The sequence below is a fragment of the Phaethon lepturus genome, unplaced genomic scaffold (assembly GCF_000687285.1).
Source record: "Phaethon lepturus isolate BGI_N335 unplaced genomic scaffold, ASM68728v1 scaffold4244, whole genome shotgun sequence".
Classification (NCBI taxonomy): Eukaryota; Metazoa; Chordata; class Aves; order Phaethontiformes; family Phaethontidae; genus Phaethon; species Phaethon lepturus.
Window position 1 is genome coordinate 26902 of NW_010533825.1, and position 19653 is coordinate 46554.

The following is a 19653-nucleotide window of genomic DNA, read 5'->3' on the forward strand; positions in this document are numbered from 1 at the left end:
TCTCTTTGCACTGCTGCAGGTTGAGCTCCTCTCTCCCACGCTTGACATACCTTCTCTTTAAAGTCTCTGTGATGCTTCTGTGTTACGCTGTGGTCGGTAGTGTTTCATGCATCCATGGCTGCCACTGCATTCTTTCCAAAAATTCATGTCCTAACACCAGGTCAGGAAACAAGCAACTCCGTATGCGACAGGTTGTTTTCTGTGCACCGTACCTTGGTCCGTCCTCCATAACTCCTGGGCCAACTGGTGCAAGTGTAACCCATATGAAAGCATAACTGATGTGATCTTTTCAGATGGTCCAGAAGCTGGAGTGATAATGCTTATATCAAAAGAAGTAGGTGGTGAACAACAGTTGGACAGTACAGTAGGAAGGAATGATATCCTGTAGCTACCATTTTGTTTCGTTCTCTGGGCAAGAGCTTCTTAAAATGACAGGCATCACTGTTGTCCATTTGGCTTTTGTCCAGCACACTGCAGCCTTCTGCTTCAGCTTGCTTTTGGCTTTATCACCCATTCTGCCTGAGGGTTTGCACGGTAAACATCTAACATGTATGCATCCGGATCCAAACAGTGCTGGCCTGAAACGGAAACCAACAGCCCTGAATCAGAGGATGTTTTGAGCACATTAGTAAATGGGACAGAGCTGTGTTAAAACGTCCTTGAATGTATCTCCAACTTGCACATAGCAAGGCTACTGCGGTGTGTCCGGCTGACATCTGGCCTGGATACAGATGGGGGCTTCGGTAAACCTGCCAGTGATTTTACTGAGTGAGAATCATGAATTAGCTTTCACTTCCAGGCAAGATGCCCTGCATTACACTGAGTTCTGGACAATGCATTTAGTCAAATGGTGGACAAATGTTATGGTTTCTTTAGAAGCTTTAACAACACATACTGGAAGAGCCACAGTATGTTTTTTTTTTTTTAATTTCTTTGGATTTACGGATTTACTGGGCCGGAATTACAATTCTGTGACTTTGTTTCTACACTATTTTTAAATGCTGAAAAAGTAGCTCTGTAAACCATGTGTTCCCATCCAGCTAGGATCTTGCAAAGAATTATAGGGACTATATCAAGGCTTTTGGCATTGCTGTTTTGCTGGTTAAAAAAAAAAAAAAAAAAAAAAAAGAGTCCTCTGAAGTCTGGTAGTTTGTGGGTTTCATTAGCTGGTGGCTGGGAACAGGAGTTGGTTGGGGAGTCCCTGCTGCCATTGCCACAGAAAGAGGCATTTGGTGCTTCTTAATTAAGTAATAAGGCAATAAATTCTGAGTTTAGTTGATTTGTTGGATTATATTGCACTTGCACTGGGTGGTGAAGCCGTTTAACTGGTGGGGTTACACACAAAGGATTGAGACACAAAGGATTATTGTAAAATTTTTGTGCAGTTACTTATAAGGTCACTGAGGTCCTAATGATTTTGTTAAAGTGAAAGAAATATAAATGAATTAATGCATAATCAATGAAATAAGGTACCCTGGAAGATCTAAGACTATAAAAATAATTTTAAATGAAGATCCAAATTAAATGTCCAGATTTTTGAAGGAGTGTGGTGGGAATATTTGGGATTATTTCACAAGGCTTTTGGGGTCTTCTCCTGTTTTAACATCTGTTGGTCATCCTGCTTAGCCAGGCAGAACAGATCACTAATCAAATTTAGCTTTGTGTGAGTATATCTTCAGTAATAAATACTTTGCTTCTTGTCTGCTTGTTGAAGCAAATCTATGATGTTTGGTAATAAATTTATAGAAACTGCTTAGACCTGAATCTAGAAGAATTAAGGAATAATCTAATCAGACAATTGACAAAAAACTCCAACAGAGCATCCAGAATTTTAGTATGAATAGAGAAATGAGAGAGTCAGGACTGTGGAATATTGAATTAAAATCTTTTTTTTTGACCTTTAGGCCAGGAACTTGTGTGGCAAGCCACTGTTGTTGTTGTTACAAAAATGTCACTGCATGAAACACAGAAGAAGACAAAATCCCTGCTGCAAGGAATTTACAATCTAAATAAAGCACATGGATTAGTATGAGTATAGTACACCCATACATGCAGGGGCTGCATTCTCAATTCTGGGTTTTTTATTTGGAGGAGGTTAGCACTTAAATATAGTGAGGAAGAAATAGATCTTGGGAAAAGGCTTGATGGTGAGGTGGAATGTGCTTGTGAGAGGAATACTAAGGATCTCTTAACCATAGAAAAATGCTCAATTATGAGAGCGAGGGAGGTAAGTGAATAGTCAGATAAATTTGGCAAGGCTGTCAAAGTCCTGCTGAGATCCAGCCATAAGGTCACTGTCTCCTGCAGGGTGCTCTTCCAGTCATGCTGGAGTTGGAAGGAATCATTACATTGATTTTAACAGCTTTTGGGTCAGACTCCTTTCCTGCAGATGGACTGGAAGGTAGGAGAGACCCAGCTGTGTGAAAGCAGCACTGTCCTGAGGTGTTTTAGGAGGCTAAGGACATTCAGAATTGAATTTTCAAAATTGAGACCTACCGATATTTCCTCCAATTTCATGTAAACTTTGGATCTGGCCTCTCATGTTCTGTGATGAACCGTAGCTAGGATAGAAAAAAACCTTCAGTTTGTCTTTCTGTTATAACCACTGCCTTATCAACCACCACCTATATTAAGCTAAAAATTGGTATTTGTGCCCCTGTGAACTTAACTTATCAAAAGCAAGGGCATCCACCAAATGGAGCACTGCAGAACACTGGATCTGCTACAGAGGTAGATTACTGTGTCGCAGTGAACAAAGCCTTCTATTGTATTATTTATTTTTTATTATATATTTAAAGAACAGAATTATGTGGTAGCATGGGAAGACTTTGCAGAAAAAACTTTCAGGTACAATTTACTATTTCCCATAACTGTTAATAATTATTACCTTACAGAAATAAAAACATTAATATTTTATGGGCAGATGTAAGACAATCCCTCTGGGTTCTCTATGCAGCAAGTCTATAAAACATATGTTTTTAGTAGTGGCATAACAGAGGGCAGATTGATTCTGTATAGGAGCCAATTATTAAGTAAAATATAAAGAATAAAATCAGTGGTTAAAATTTCTTTGACCAACATAACCATAAATTAACAATTTTAGATTAGAAAAAGAGTTCTTGTAACACAATGAGTCTTTGAAAAGGGGACAATCTATTCATTAATGGTACTGATATTATTGTTCAGGAAAAACAAAATGTTCTCGTTTACCCACCTGTTTTCACAGTGGAATCGAGCCAGGATGTCTTTGGCTTTTGTTTGGCTGTTGAGTTGAATTGCCATAGAGACTTTTGAATGTAGTGGAGCGTAAACTCTTATCACCCCCTCGGGTATGTCAGACTGCAGGTATGGGGGAAAAGTGACAGCTCCCTAAAATCAATATTCAGTAGAGTAAGTCTAAGGCAAATATTGCCGTAGCTCCATTCAGAAGCAGTTCTGCAACTCTTTTGAGGTTGCTTGCAAAAATCACTGTCCTGGATTCAGGATTATTTTTAAAAAAATATTTTCAGTCATACAAACACAAATTTATAGATACAGTATAATAAAATGACATAAAACACAAACTGCTTGGTAAGTATCACATAAATGCATGCAGAATAAAGTACCGGCCCTTGGATTTTAACTACTTGCAGTAATATTGGGTCAAGTTTTTATCTGAGATTTTAAAAGTTATTTCTGTTAACATTGGTCAGTGAACCAACTGCTTATTTAAAAATACATAAAAATGTCTAGGAGAATCTGGTCTCTCTTTTAAAGGTGAAATTCTGAGGCATGAAGGTTCAGTTCTGTTTCTGCTTCCTATATCTTCAACTACATTGAAGCTAATGTACAGTAAAATATCAAAGTACCATATGATTTCTGTTAATTTGAAATTTGACCTTGTGTAGGGTTCAAATGATCATCTATGAAGTTTATGCACTCTTCCATGATTAATGGTGGATAAATCAATTAGCAAGGTTTGCATTCCAGTTCTAATCCAGTTAATACCATGCTGAGCAGAGTACAATAGTCTCTCCAGTCTCTGTCCCTGTGTAATTTGGAACATCTGAGACCCAGGGATTGTGTTAAGTGCTCTCAAAATTCAAGTCAGTTATCCAAACAGAGTTTGCCTCCAATTTACCCTTCATATTTCAGCTACCTGCCATGGTTAGTCTCGTTTTTATTAGATGCAAAGCCAATTACTACAATCAATGAACTTGTCTTCCCAAAGGTGCAATGACTGCAGTAATTGACTCTCTTCAGAAGCTCTCACTGTATTCATTCAGGGTGAATACAGTTGTGCAACACAGTAGTCTGCACCGCCGTGTTAAACAAACATCTATGTCTCCATCTGCAGCGCAAATGCGTGTCCGACCAACAATATATTTCCATCAATATATTCATTCATGGCAAATGAATTCTCCAAAAAGCTGAATTAGCATGGATTCACAATTCATACATATAATTTCTCTTTCTATTTTTTTCCCCAGACGTTCCCTTGTGCATTTTCTCTGTTGTCTGTATTAGATGGCTTATTATCTATGTTTTATAATCTCTTAATATCACCCCTTCCTAATCTGTCTTTTCTTTTGTTCTTCAAGACTATTTTTCAATAACTATAGATTCCTTGACCAGTTCCTTTCAATTCCCCATTCTCCATTCTTTTAAACCTCCATGGAAGACTCTTCAGACTTTCTCTCCAGGTTATTAAAGGTAGTTACTACATGGAAATACTACATATAAACTGCTGTAGGGACTGTATGTGTTTTGCATGTGTACACAATATGCTTTGCTGCCCAAATTATATGTTACACCTAATTTGTAAGTTAATTTCAGGTGTCTATTGAAGTAGCATACCTCAAGTAAGTTCCTAAACTCCATATCCAGGCAGTGGAGAAAAGTTGGTGCCTCTAAGACCTCAAAAGGAAGATTTTATTATCAGACTTTCCCAAGTCTGAACTGTACCTGGAGCTCTGGAAATCCTCAAATGTATCCACTTCTCTCCTCTGACTATATGGGGAATAACAACACTAACCACTTCATTAGGCACTTAAAATTTAGACCCAGTTTTGGTGTCTATGTTAGGCAAACTGGATTTTCTCTCTGCCTAGGAAGTTAGTGCAAAGCTGTAAAACTAAAGCTTGCATGGAGAATATTGAGCGGCCTGGACCGGGGCATGTGTAAGTGCAATTAATCCTAGTATGGACCATCTTACTACTCAACTACACATCCATGCTTTTGTTGAATATCTACAGATCATTGCTATCCTGGACAGTCTACCTATGACCATTTTCTCATAAAACAGGCAAAAAACCAACATGTGTTTGTAACAGCTCAAAGCTTGGGCTGCTCTACCTCTCTCACCTTTTCTCAATCAGCTTTGTCTTATCAGGATGCTGGACTGGGAAGCACATCTTTCAAGATAGCTCCCAAATCAGCTTATTTTTTATGGCAAACTTTCCTCCCTGCCCCCAGAAGCTGTTATGAGATAAGAAAGAAAGGAAGCTAGTTAAAACTGCCCTTGAAAATTGTATTTTTTTATCATACCTCTGGTCTTTCAGGTCTCTCCCGTTCCATGGTCTTTCTCCTCAGAAGTTTTCTCACTCCTTTGTCAAACATCAGCTGCCTCTTGCTGTTGTTCATTGCTGCCTCATTCATTTTTCTTACTTGGGAAATCAGGAAGGATGGGACCTAAAGGGAGGAAACCAGAGCTGAGAATACACAGTAATTTTTTCCTCCATAAAATCAGTGTTGGGTCTTTAGAAAGCAGCAGATTTTAGGAAGCAGAAGCCCTATTTCTTCCCAGAAGATACATGCGATTAGCTCCCTCTAACAACCCACAGTAACTCCTTTGGTGAAATTGTAGATATCTCTCATACCATACAAAACTTTTTAGTGATGTTTGCAGTTGTAGGAAATTTGTTAGGAGGTTGCCTTTGCAATCCCCATCATACCTTCCCTCTGTTACGAGAAAATGAGCTGACGCTGTCATCATCTTCATGCTGACCTTTGGAAGTCCAGCAAGGACTATGGGCTAAACTTTAAACAGCCATTTAATCTCATTCAAGCCTAGATATCTCACCTAGGCATCTAGATTAAATCATTCTGCTATGCATTCTCCCATATAATCAATGGTATGGGATAGGTACCTCCAGAGGGCAATTCGTGTTAAAATGGATTTCTTAGGTGAGGTAGATCTCCAGCCAGAGGTATCTCTCACCCAGTCACATTCTAGATATAGAAGACTCCAGCTGGTTTCCAAAGAATAGCTAACTGCTTCTTCGAGTTTACTCTGGTTTCTACAGAGCTGCTGCATGTAGCAAAACTCTTCTCTGCACTGGAGCCATAAAGAGGAAACCAGCATTACTCACTGTCCACAGAATGTCCTGGTACCGAATTAAAAGCCGCACAATGTGTGCTGTGGTGGCTGCTGCTTGCATTTCTTGTTGGTTTGCACGTTTCCCTTTGTAGATGAAGAGGTTTGGTGCAACAATCATAGAAACATTCCACAAATTCATTTTATTTTTCCCTTCATTAGCAACCACCTTCTTCAGGAACTGAAGAAAGGCCTGGAAAAACAACACTTGTTATGCTGAGTCTCACAAAATAGTTTACTTCTTAAATGCAGCATTTACAAATGCACAACATGTCTGGCTCGAAAGCTGCTATATTTGCACTTGGAGGTGAAATTTAGGGGTTTTTGCGTTCTAATTTAGGTTACTCTGATATTTGCTGCACAACCACCTCTGTAAAAATCACAGAGGAATAGGTGATGTTATCAAAATACACATTAATAAATTATTTACCACTTAGAGCATAACCCCAAATCCATAAGTCAAGTACAATGTCTGCACTAAGGCTCTGAATCCTGTCATAAAAGAAAGATACAAAGATGTTGCTATGGAATAGCTAATTTCTTCATAGATTTCATGGTGTCCATTTTGATGTATCTGGCCAAGGCTTTTTATATCGCAATCACCAGGGTGATCAGCCTCTCTCTTCAACTGCGCACCAGTCCCATATGTGATATAATCTGAGGAATTTCTGCCAGCAACCCCCAAACTTTTATTCTGGGATAATGAAAGCAAGAAGCACTCAGTGGTTGTTCGTTGACGTCACTTCTGCACATGCATGGCAAAGTCAAAGGAAACTAATTTCCCTTTTGGGCAGTTTATTCAGAATTTTGCTTGAGTGACTGAATAGGATGGATTGCAGCTGTGGTTAGAGTTGGGGTCTGCCAATGAGTCCTTTTGCAACACTGTACCATTAAAAGCACTGTCTTTGTAGCCTGATATTGCAATTAAAACATTTTTACAAACCCAGGAATTGCAAAACAGAAACTGTGTTGGAGAAATTTCTAAAATCACATTATAGATAGCAAGTAGGCGTGAATTCAGTTTTGTCATCACTTCTATTTTCGTATAAAAGCCTAGTAATAATTTACTACTCACCTAGCATGTGTTTTACATATACTGCTTTATATTGATACGGACTTTGGTAGAAGAAATAACCCCATTCTTCACTAGTAGACCTCCAAACGCTTTAAAGTGGGGTTTTATTCTTGTCCCTTGTTATTTTATAAATAAATACAGGTAAAGGCAGCACCTGGACTCATAAAGCTATATCTAAACTCACCAGTGGGAGACCTGCATTGTCCTGGAGTGTACTAGGTGAGCTCCTGGGGGGCAGCTTCTTGTTTAAATTTGTCCCAGAGAATTCCAGTTACACAGAAACCCAAAACCCAAACCTTGTTTTTCCAAACTGTGCCTAGAACATGTCTCTCTGAAACGAATGCTCCAGAATAGATGATGCCTGGGAGCCATTTACTGACACTGGCAGCTGGATACCTCCAGCAACTATTTCTTAATTGCTTGTAAGAGAAATGACAGCCAGGGAATCGGAACATCTTTTCAAGGAAATGATAGAAAACACAGATGAATACTTTCATGGTGCAGCATCTGATCACTGATGTTAGAAAAAGCAGGTCTCATTTAAAATTCAAAAGCACTGTAGATGGCAGGTGATAGTAAATGAAGAACTTACCTTGGCTGTGTCTCTGTTGGCTTCAGGCAGCAGCATGATCAACAGATGCAAAGCTTGTAGCTGTAACTTGATCTTGGAGATTTCTAAGAATATAAATAATTAATATTTTTAAAACTCCAGTTACAACTGGTTTGTTCTAAAACCCACGCTGGGTTCAGTTCTAGTTCTAGAAACTAGAAACTTCAGTTTCAGTTCTAGAAACATAGCAACCACTGGCCAGCTGAGACTAACGTTTAGATATTTATTAACCGTAATCTTTTCCCAAATGTAAAAACAATTGTAACGAGTGGATTTTTCCTCATCATCTTGGGTCTTTGTCACAGGGGGAGACAAGACTCTATAAAATTCTGTCTAAATAGCAAGAAGCCAGTATTTTTCAGTATTAACCAGTTTCTTTTTGATATCTTGGTCAGAATGTCTTGTATATGGATCAAGTATTTTCCCTCTTTCAAACTGAAATGGATATTTGTTTTCAGAAAATTTTCAGACTGTTGTTACTGAGTAATTTGCTGAACGCTTGTGCCATAGGAGTGGAGATTGATTGCTTACAACTTAAGAACTATTTGTCCCAAGTCTAGCACTCTAGAAAAATGTAGAGCCCCTTGTCAGTTACAAAATACCATCAAGTTTCCAGCAATTGGTGTATATCGATACTGTGCAATGGTTCCTAGAAGAGCTGGGGTGGAGAAGGTGGGAAGAATAACTGTCATTTGCTTCTGCTCAGGACGGATGAGAGAGGTTTGGAGCAAAAAAGAGTGCGTGTTGTGGGCGGTGTAACTTGGAGGGAATAAAGTCACTTTATTCTGCACAGACACCTCCTGTTCAGTCTTCTCCTCTGAAGTGCTAAGCAATTGTAACTGCTGGCAGCCTGGGTCTCACAAGGAGCACACTCAGGCACGTGAAGGTTACAGGAAGGGGTCACCTCCTTGTGGCCTTTACACTATCTCATGGAGGCACTGAAAACTTGACTGCAACCTTGTATAAAGGTTCTAAGTTTTCTGTACCGATTTGCCTAATAAATTCACCATCCGACAGTTTCACTCTGTCCTAGATGAAGTGAATTTACAATGAAGTAATAAGTACTGCAAGGTACTACTGAGTTCTTCCTGGAAGAGAAACGAACACGATGTGCTGAGAATGAGGTGGTACAATGTACAATGAAAACAAAACCTGACTGCCTGAAGCTTTCTGTGATCACAAATATCTGTACAAATATTCTGACCTTAGCAGAGAAATAAAATAGATCCAGTAGAATGTCAGCTAAAGGGCAGTGACTTGAGTTTGCCTCGCGGAAATTTGCATTTGAGAAATCTGTAATTTGTGTGAATCAGAGTCTATATATGAAAGTGATTTCTTGGCCATTGTTTCCTTACAGGTTTCAAATCTCGCATTAAACAGTTGTGTCACTCACACTATTAGCTAAATGAAGAGACTTTTTTCCATTTGAAAAGGAAAGCTTGCAGAAAAATTAGATGTTCAGGCCGTACACCGGGCCGTTTTTTCCCTTTACTTCAACACTATTACGTTCTATCTAGATCAGTTCATATTAACTCCTTTTCCACCTACTTTCCACTAGTGTGATGAAAGCAGGCAGATATTCTACTGTGAAAAGCGGGCTTGGGAGTTCTCTTATGAACATTTTCAGCAGTCCTGCTGCATCATTATTTCGTACTTGGTCCCAGTCAAAACTGTCTTCATAAAATTTTGCCTCTAGTTCTTGATGGAGATTCTGAAAGATAAAAGGAACATCCCACCTTTATTCATTGCTTCTGACCTGGCAGTTTGAGATCGCTTCAGAAATCCCATTACAAACAACAGGCAGGTTTACACCGTAGTTAAATTAAAGTAGCCCTAAACCAGTAGCAGTCCAGGTACAGCCATGCAGAGTTGAGAGCGGATTAACAGATCAGATTCCTGGGGATCTTTTGCAACCCAGGCTAAATTTGGTTTGCCACAGCTAGATTTCTGCCACTGACCCATTTGAGCCATTTTAAAGCGGCTTAGAACTAGAAACAGAAAATTCACTTAAACAGGATTTTTAGTACAGCTACTCTTTTTGTTTAAAACACTCTCCAGAAGTTTTGTCCCTTAAATCACAAAGGAGTGGCATTTCTTCCACACTGCCAAGTGAACTTACTAGACAATCTGTTGGCATCCGAGTCCATGGGCCTTGAGCAAATGGTTTTAACAGGTCTGCCTGACTTTCTTTAGAAGGATGTTTTCTGTTAGGATAGCTATAACTAGATTAGATCACTTCATAGAAAAATAAAAGTTTCAAACCATTACTGTCAGAAAACCTCCACTTAATACATGCCAAAAAAAGCCCCTCAAAAACCACAAGAGATATCTAAGGTGCAATTAATTATACCATTTTGGGTACCCATTCAATCCTCTTGTTCTCCAGCATCAGCATCTTGCTCTATAACAGAGGTCTGTTTCCTTCTGAAGGGTAACAAATCAATGTTTCACACATGTGTGTGAACGGGACAGATTCAGCAAGGTTCCTAGTAGGAACAGAATTTGGCTTCAAACCCAGATCACTGGAAAATGCAAGCGCCTCAAAAATATGTTGGGTTAGTAAGATTGAATGAGGCTATTGTAATATAAGGTTTTCCATAAATTAATGCAGCTTTCACAATTATTACTAGACCAACACTGCCTTATCCGTAGGAAGTTTGTTGCTGCTTTTTGTGAGACCATTTATGACAAAATACATCCATAGCTAATACTCAGGTTTCAGATAATTTTTTTGTCAAATGTACATCAATATTACGCAAAAAAGTATAGTCCATTCAGACAGAAAAGCTTTAAAAACTGAATTCTGTTTACCGTGCCTCACATGAATGGAAGGAAATTACATATAGAATATGGTCACACATAATGAAGTGAAATGGTTGGCACAAAAGGAAATAGAAAGTCATTCAGGATTTGGTATATAATGTTACAATCTCATTTTTACTAGCACATTTTACTGGTTATAATCTGGGCTCTCTCGGCTTCCTCTGTATTCACATCCTTTGCACATAATCCATACAAACACCTGGATTAAATTCTTTCCTGGTAAGTGACTGGGAAATGTGGAACAGAAGTCCTCACCTCATCAAAATCACAAGGGGAGAGAAAAACTATTCCACATTTTTCGGCCGAGAACTGGGAAAAAGCCGTAGAAATAGAAAGCAAGATTTTCAAAACATGTATTTTACACAGGCAAGCATATATGTATATATATTTATACAGTCACCCCCCCACATACATATATATATGTACCAAAGTACTTTTAAAAAACGTTTTTGCAATTTTTTTCTTTTTAAATGTGACTGATCCTACAGGAGACTATCATGCGTTTTTGGTTCACTGGAGCTTTTGTTACAAACCAGATTACAGACAGAGGAAAACTTGTATTTCTTTCTTCTATTCTTTGTTTTACAGAAGAGTAACCTTTAATCATTTCCATATGCCTTTTCTTTCTCCAAACAAGACCAAAATAAAATTGGAATGCCCTCAAATCCTAATGTCATAATAATGTATGAAGGCTTTGAAGGATGAAATCTGGACCTGCTTTCAAAAAATCTCTCTCTTGCTGTTTGGCTTGTTGCATAGACTTAAATGAAGCCAAAACTCAAATAATTTAAAACTTTCATACGGGCTGTTTAACTTACCACCCAGTATAGGAGAGTTACACATAAAGTCGTACCTCATAGCAGCTCCCTGGATGTATGTTGTGAATAAGGAGCGAACAAGACACAATACGGTATATGCAAAGAACATGAAAAGTAATTTACTTAGGTAGAGCACAGCCCTGCTGTGTAATCTCCCCAGAGAGATCAGAAAAAATTGAGATTGTGTGAAATAATACTTTAAGTATTTGTATGAAAAAATGAAGAAGCTGAAAAGTACAGGCTGAATTAGGAGCTCACTTCTGCAAGATGTGGCACTTTGCAAGGTGCTGAGTGCTTTTATCAATCCACAGAGTCAAAGGGAGCTGGGATGCTACTGCCTATCTTGGGTGCATTTCAGGTACTGCTGCTATTTCTTGTGCAGTCGTTTCTGATGATCCCTAGCCCATCAACGTTTAGCAACCTCTACATTTGTGTGGCTGCCACAATGCTGGGACTTCCTGCCTCTGAACGCAAATCTAGCTTTCTTGAGGATGAGAAAATGGGAGCGGGATGCACTATAAGAAGTTGATTAAACCAGACCAAAAAAACCCTAGAAAAAAACAAAAATCCAGGAAAGAGGTAGACACTACTAAGCCCAGAAAAAAACTTGTTTTACTAAGTTGCCTCTGCCAAAGGCTTCCAGCTCCTGGAATCAAGTTAGTCTGGAGAAACAATCGCAAGCATTACTGTACCACGATGTCAGGTTATTGGGCACCAACTATCCTATGTTAGTAGTCTGCAAATAGCCTGTGAAAATGCAGTACTCGAGGCTGCCAAACACTGAACACAGGCCAAATTTCTCTCACTTGGAACATGAAATTGTAAGATCACAGAAGATAAATGAGAAATAAAATGACACAAAGGTTAAAACGACATAGCATAAGATCTTTATCTGAAGTTTGCTCAGTTTAGCAACTCTGGATTTCTGAAATAAATTAAAACAGAGATAAGATCACGGCAATTTTGGATGACGGAGATAAACTGAAAGGATCCCTCAACGTTTAGTGGAGAAAAACTGCATTGAACATCAAGTCTGTGCTTTATATAGAACATTAACAAATGCAAAGCTATAGACCACATGTTCTGTGATTTATTGGTTCCCAGGAACCAATCTGACCTTTCACTGGTAGGAGTAAAAATACTGATCTACACCCATCAGTATTCATGTGCATTGTGCATTTGTGTGTGCTGTCTTATTTTATATAGGGTCTGTGGTCCAGGAGACAGAAAATGGGCACGAGCGTGTACCTTGACTCTGGAGGCAGATCCAGGCACTCGTAGAATTCCTTCGGTTTCTAAACCTGTTTCCTCAAGCTTGAGCAGCAACTGAAAAAAACCCAACAAAACCCAGGAAAATACTAAGAAGCACTTAAAAATACTGTTAACTTTTTTTCAATGTAGGTATCCTCGAAACTAATTTGAAAAAGATACATGTTTATGTAATTTGCTAAGGAAAACAAGCCGGCTCATGTAAGTAAACCTTCCTAATTTGTTGTCCATATTCTTGACCCTGAAGTACAGAGTATGTAGAGTACGGAACACTGATAATGCAATGGGCCCCTCTGTCCTTGATTTGAGACTTGGCACTGCTATAGAACAATTAACACATAAACATATTAATAAAAGAGCAGATACATTGGGTAAAACACAATGGTGTTTTGAGGGAAAATTAACCTCTGAGAAATGTCTTAAGTCTTTCCCCGAGGGGCACAATGGAAAGGTCTATAGATAACATATGTTTCTGGGAACTGAGAACTCAGATTAGAAAATGATCCCAGGGTATTTTATTTTGAAATTTCTGTGAATAGAGGAATAGGCTTTCCACTCTAATTCTTTATAAAAAAATAAATATGTTTTGATTTAACATAATTTTGAACAAGGAAAAAAAATAAAATCATTTCCTAGAATTTATTCATACAGCTCTGGATTTTCACCACCAGCTCTGCTTCCTGCCCTAGTTGTTGGATCCTTCTAATTTCCCATGATATCTTGACAGGAGAGCTGCAGAGCTGATTACAAAGTCATGTAAATATTCAAGTCGTGTCAGTCTTTCCCCAGACACTCCACACCACTTCCCCTTTTGTCAGTATTTACAGGGAAATTTGTTGTAGTTTCGAGTCCATGAAAACCTGTATAATTGCATGCGTGCTTCTGTCTGTGTACCTGTCCCCAAGACACCCGCTGGATGTCATTGTACTGTCAAATGACTTATATAAATGACATTGTCTTGTCACACAAATCTCAATGAAAAGATACCATTTCCATTCTGGAAATAATAGCTAAGTAATACCTACGGTTTGAATTCACGTGAAATTAAAACTCCTGAGACAACTCATCTCTGCCACTTCAGCATACACACAATTTTGCATGGCTCTAATTTAATGAGAAAGGGAAACAGAAAGCCAGACGTTTGTTTCCCCAAGTTTCCTGTACAGTACCATACAATTACAAAAATGGAAAGAGGTCCCTACCACACATAAAACACACAAAAGGAGCAACTTTTGCCTCCTTGTCACAAGGTTTTCAAACCACAACATACAGAGATCCTGTAGACACCCTCAAACCTGTAAAGCCTACATCTTGTTTTTCCTGATGTCTGCTTCGAGTGCAAATGTTGGTGTTTGAGTGCCAATCAGTGCAAATAATGGAAATGTGAATCTTAGTAGCCAAGCAGGCTGGGATATACTCACTTTTTGGAAGATGAGGGGAACTTTTATTCCAGGAACCTTCTTTTGATCATTCTCCAGTAGTATTGTGAGAGGGACTCCAAACAGACCATTTTCTTAAAAATAATAACAGCAAATGTGAAAGAGAGGAAACACAGCCCTGTAAACGTCTTCTTAGCTATGCTGAGTGGTGCCCAGGTGGCCACCATGGGGATGACACAGCACGGTACCTCGTCCCCGCACCCTCTCTGCACGGTTCCTCTTCAACTCCACCCCCAGGGCGTCGTAGAAGGCCGTCAGCTCAATCAGGGAGAGGTAGCGAATCTTCTTCATGTCTTCAGGAGAGAGGTCTCCAACCTCTGTCAGTCCAAACCGGCTTTTCCGAACAATGAATTTCTATGGTAGAGACAGATTACGTCTTTATTTGCACAAAAATTACACAACGTGAATTTTTATTTTGAAAGAGATGCCCATATGTGACAGGAAGGCGTATTAGGGTAGATGGATTACACCAAAGGGCTGAACTACAACCCTGTGTATTGGCCTGGTATGTTGACATAACTTGCATCCATCTGAAACATAAAGTTGAGCTTCTTGCTCATCATGTTCCCTTGCTGTTTGACTGGTAAGCAGTGCTGGAGCAGAAGTCTTAACCTCAGTGCCCTGCCCGTACTCCAGCTGGGACAAATGAGCTACATGCTACTTCTTAAACTTTTGCCCAGTTGCAGCAGGATGCGACTCTTTGCTCTGTGTCTGCCTCCCCCAGAAAGTCTTTGAACGCTGTTGAAGTAGCTGACACATTTCACCATGGATATGGTTGTACATTAACCAGGGGGAGGAGGGGATGAATTTGTTCCTGCTTTGCATATTGCTATTAATTTATGAGTAGAGTTATAGTAGAGTTCAAACTAAAGATCTGAGGAAAAGCCCAGAAGCAAAATCACTTAATCCTGATGCCAACCTGCCAATTTACTGGTGCTTTTTATTACTCAAGAAGCATTTAGGCTTAGAAACAGGACTCCCAGCGGTTAAGAAATAATTCGTTCAAATAGGCTTGAACTAAATATTACTTAATAATTTGGGGGCATGTGAAGATGTCCACATATTTCAGAAACTGCAGTGTCATGGACCAGAGCCAGGAATGTTGCATTATGCCATAAGCATTTGTACAAATGTCAGAAAGAGCAAATACCCATCAGTTTTTTACATAGTTTTTAGTTATAATAACAAAGTTATAGTGAAAAACATGCTTTTCAAAGAACTGTGGATCTTTGGTATTGTATGTTTTTTTAATTTAGTTGTAATTTGAACAAGTAATTGTTAGTCAGAAGTATAAATAAATAACATTACAAATCCTCTCCTCCCTTTAGGGAACTGAGTGGAAACCCAGGCTTTAATAATGTTTTGCTTCTGGAGATTTCAACCCAGTCCTCCCTTTTATAAACAATTTTGGACTCAATAGGTTTAACCCATCTTTAGATGAAACCAGTCAAACAGATTGAGAAAAAAGCAAACAAAGAATTAAACTTATACCAGATTTCAAAAGTAAGAGAGGACAGAAGGCATACAGATCATGTAGGTTAGGACTTCTGTCCTAAATAACATTGCACATGGTCTTTTAGTAGGGGTTAATCATAATTCAGGGAGAAAGACTGCAGGAGATGGAATAACTAATTTACATGCTGTCTGGGGCATTTTAGGCAAGAATCTTCCCTCTCCAGAGTACAGCAATTCCACTGTTACTCTTATACTGAGACTTAATAGTGTAACAAAATGTACATGAAAGATAGTCTTCTGAAGACACATAAAATACTAAAGAATATCTATGTATTTTTTTTTCAATGATGAAAATAGTCCAGAAGCAGTCAAAGCACAATAAATCATCTTGAAATTAAGAAAAAAATTCACACAGCATGTATATATTTTCTGAGGGGAAAGAGAAAAAACATAGGGAATAACAAAGCCTATTTGCAAGTGTGTTTGCCAAGAAAAAATGACAAACACTCCAAAGCCAATTACAAAGGGTAGCTACAATGATTTTCCATGGTAGCTGGTTGACTCCTAGGGTCACTATGATGTGATGCAGTGTTAACACAAGGTTTGGGGCTGGGCCTCTTTCTTCTCTCTTGTATCACAATTTTCCAATGATTTTTCTTACAAACAGTGGAGTCACAGTATGCAGCACTGAAGGAGGCTGTGCTGTCCTGGAATTAGATTACTAGCGGTTTGGCTAAGGATCACGTCTGATATTATGACATGTTATTTCTATGTGGAACTATACAGTGTATTCAGATGGGCCTGAAATGCTTACTGACATTGTTCTCAAGTATCTTCAACTAGGTCACATTGATCATGGTCCCACATTGGAGAAATTGCATGTATCCCTATCCAGACAGTGATGTTGAGTTGGCTTTTCTGGGAGCTGCCAGGGACGTGCTATTTTATGACATATTATCTCTGTGCAGCTCCGTATATGACATCCATGATGTTGCTTATATTAGTGTGTCAGACCTGCCCTGGAGAAAGTATGATGTTGTGTGGACTTCAGTCTGGCCCTGTTGGCCCACCTTGACGAAGGGGGGACAATGCTTCAGAGTGTAGGTGACTAGTTGCTCTGTGTAACAGAGCAAGAGGTGATTTTTTTGCCGGGGCCCATTGCCGTCTGAGCCATTATGGGAAAAACCTAACATCATGAGTGGCAGCATATGAAGTAAGAGAAATGCCAATGTCAACAGCTATGATTGTTGACTTTATTCAGAAAGTCTCTGTCTATGGTGACCTGGCATATTTCTCGTGTACTCTTCCAAGCACACAAAATGATGTCCTGCATGCAGAATAGTTTTATCTCCGGCACAATACTGGCCTTTTCTAATACTGATCAGTTACACATCTACAGTTCCATCATATTCAATGTGGCATCTTCTCTTCCCTCTCTGTCACCAGTTTTCCTGCTCTGTCAACTGGAAAGTGTCAGGGTGGTTGCAGAGGACGATTTGTGTGTGTGTGTGTTGTAGTGAAGGTTTGCTATTACAAGGAACAAGGAAGAACCTTTGGTTTGCCAGAAGCATGATGAATGCAGAGACATCCTTAACCCCACCACAGAAAAAACAGACACACTAAAGCACAGGGATTTCACATCACTTGTAATCTACTTGGTGTCTTATCCCTCCTTTCAACAGGGAAGCTTACTTCTACATCTCAGGTTCTTCTTCCTTGGTGGAACCTGAGATGGACAAATGGGTAATTCTCAGAGAATTCAGTGTCTGTGTGGATAGCAACAATTTCAGATTAGTTCAGGACCTCAGGACATCATAACATTCAGGAAATGCTTCCAAATAATTTACAGCTATTTCGTACACTTCCCTAAAAAGGTGGTATCTGAAGCACAAAACTAATGCTCTAGTTTTCAGTAATGGAAGTTGTGAGGGCTGATGGAAATAGAAAACCAACTTCCTTGACTTCAAGAAATAGTTCCAGATAATGACACAGCTGCTCAGTGTATGTCTGGTGGCATGATATGATAAAATTTCCTTTAACCATTCATGTAGTATGTCCTGTAGTGTAATTGCACTGAATACTGATTGGAGGCAATCAGTGTTGCTGCAGGACTAAGGCTTGCTTTCCCCCCTTCATCTGTGAAGCAATTTTAAATCCATGTGTCAACAGAGGCAGGTAATCTGGGACTGAATAAAGCAGGACAGCAGACCAGTAATGAAAATGATTGCTAGTTTTAGTGACAGTAACTGGTCTTTATTTCTATGTGAAAAATGTGTGGATGATGCAATATTTGTGGATTGAGGTACACATACTCATCTGTGATGGGTACAAGTGAAAACCAGGCGTGGATCTAGCTTTGGTGCCTCCCTGGGAATCAGTCACAAGCGGTAGGCAGGCACAGCGGGCGCTCTCGATAAAGCACACATGGCAAAGGACAGCTAATGTATCTTAACGGGCTCCAATGTGCTGGTGATATAAAGCAGGAAATAGCTGCGTTAAAACAATTGAGGAAATATGTCAAGAACAAACTTACAGGCAAAGCAGAGTCTTCCTTTTTCAACCTCTGGTTTTTTGGCCATTCTTGGTCTTTTGGCAGGACAGTAATGGATTCTGAGAAAGAGACCTCATAGGAGAGCTCTTCTGTTATGGATGGGCTGCCTTTATCTAGTCCGCAGTCTAGACAGCTATTAGCTGAAAATAAGGGAAATTATATATGAATGCTGAATGCATGCTTGCATTTAGTACAGAGACATTAAAAAATTGAACCAAGATGACAAAAATCTTGAGAAAGTAATAAAGGAAGTGCTTCAAAGAGGAATTTCAGTGTAAACCACAGCATGTTCCTGTTTTGTCTGGAGGAAATAACCCCTTAGAAATAAAATCCCTATTTTCATTTTAGATTATTTAACTTGTTGCTTTTCGTGAGAAAGATAGTCAAGCTGGAACTTCCTGTTTATCAGGAATTAACGTTTCTGTACTCCATCCTTGTCTACCCAGGCCAGTAAACTGGTGGCACTTGTCTAATGAACAATTAAAAATAAAAGTTCCTAACAGAAAAATGCTGTTGACACAGTTTCTCAGGTCACTCTTGACTTATTTACAATCGTAAGACATGCATATATTTTATATGTTCACATACATATATTTATCACAGTTGCTAGTTTAGGTGTGTAGCACCAAAACAGGACGCAATGTACAATATTCCGGTTCGAAAAACACTGTATCTACTGGAATGTCTGACTTATTGCTCTACTCTAAAATTTAGTCACCTCCTGAAATTAGTGGATGCCAGAGGAAAATTTCTGAAATCAGTACAATCAAGTACAAAAATACCCTATTGTCATGAAGTCCAAAGTATAATAACACGCATGAGTTCCAGTGTTAACAAATTTCATGACCGAGCTGTCACAACTCAGGACAATTTTTAGGTTTCCCTTAAGGTCCAGCTCCTAGACTCACGCAATTGGAACAGAATCATAATTTTAATTGGAATTGAAATAAAATTTCAGCTCCCAGGACTGCAGAGAAGAGTTTACTAACATGACACAAGTGCATTCAAAAGCCACGGAAATCAGAAAGTTAATTAAAAAGCATTGTGTGTTTTATAAACATATGCATACCCCATAATTTTTGAATCATTGCATTTACAGGTAAAGGGACTTAAACGTTTTTTTTTGCAACACCCTTTGTTTTGCAAATCTGGTATGAAAAACCTGTGTGTTATCAAGTGGCTTCTGACTACTGAACTGTGGCCTTAGATGGTACCTGATGGCCAAGCCCATTTAAGATGTTTTCCATCTCTCTTTCCA

The 19653-nt window shown here is 39.0% G+C and overlaps 1 protein-coding gene across 1 annotated transcript in view; it reads right to left on the reverse strand.

Moving 5' to 3' along the window:
• Nucleotides 1-486: 486 nt before the first annotated feature.
• Nucleotides 487-19653, reverse strand: part of ARHGAP28 (Rho GTPase activating protein 28) — a 31565-nt gene continuing 12398 nt past the window's right edge. The window contains exons 4-14 of the mRNA XM_010285312.1: nucleotides 18378-18535; nucleotides 14578-14743; nucleotides 14372-14463; nucleotides 12930-13007; nucleotides 9589-9751; nucleotides 8023-8105; nucleotides 6351-6548; nucleotides 5527-5670; nucleotides 3215-3369; nucleotides 2497-2561; nucleotides 487-578 (exon numbers count right to left, since the gene is read on the reverse strand). Coding sequence (XP_010283614.1) covers nucleotides 487-578; nucleotides 2497-2561; nucleotides 3215-3369; nucleotides 5527-5670; nucleotides 6351-6548; nucleotides 8023-8105; nucleotides 9589-9751; nucleotides 12930-13007; nucleotides 14372-14463; nucleotides 14578-14743; nucleotides 18378-18535 — 1394 coding nt within the window. The remainder of the gene's footprint in view (nucleotides 579-2496; nucleotides 2562-3214; nucleotides 3370-5526; nucleotides 5671-6350; nucleotides 6549-8022; nucleotides 8106-9588; nucleotides 9752-12929; nucleotides 13008-14371; nucleotides 14464-14577; nucleotides 14744-18377; nucleotides 18536-19653) is intronic.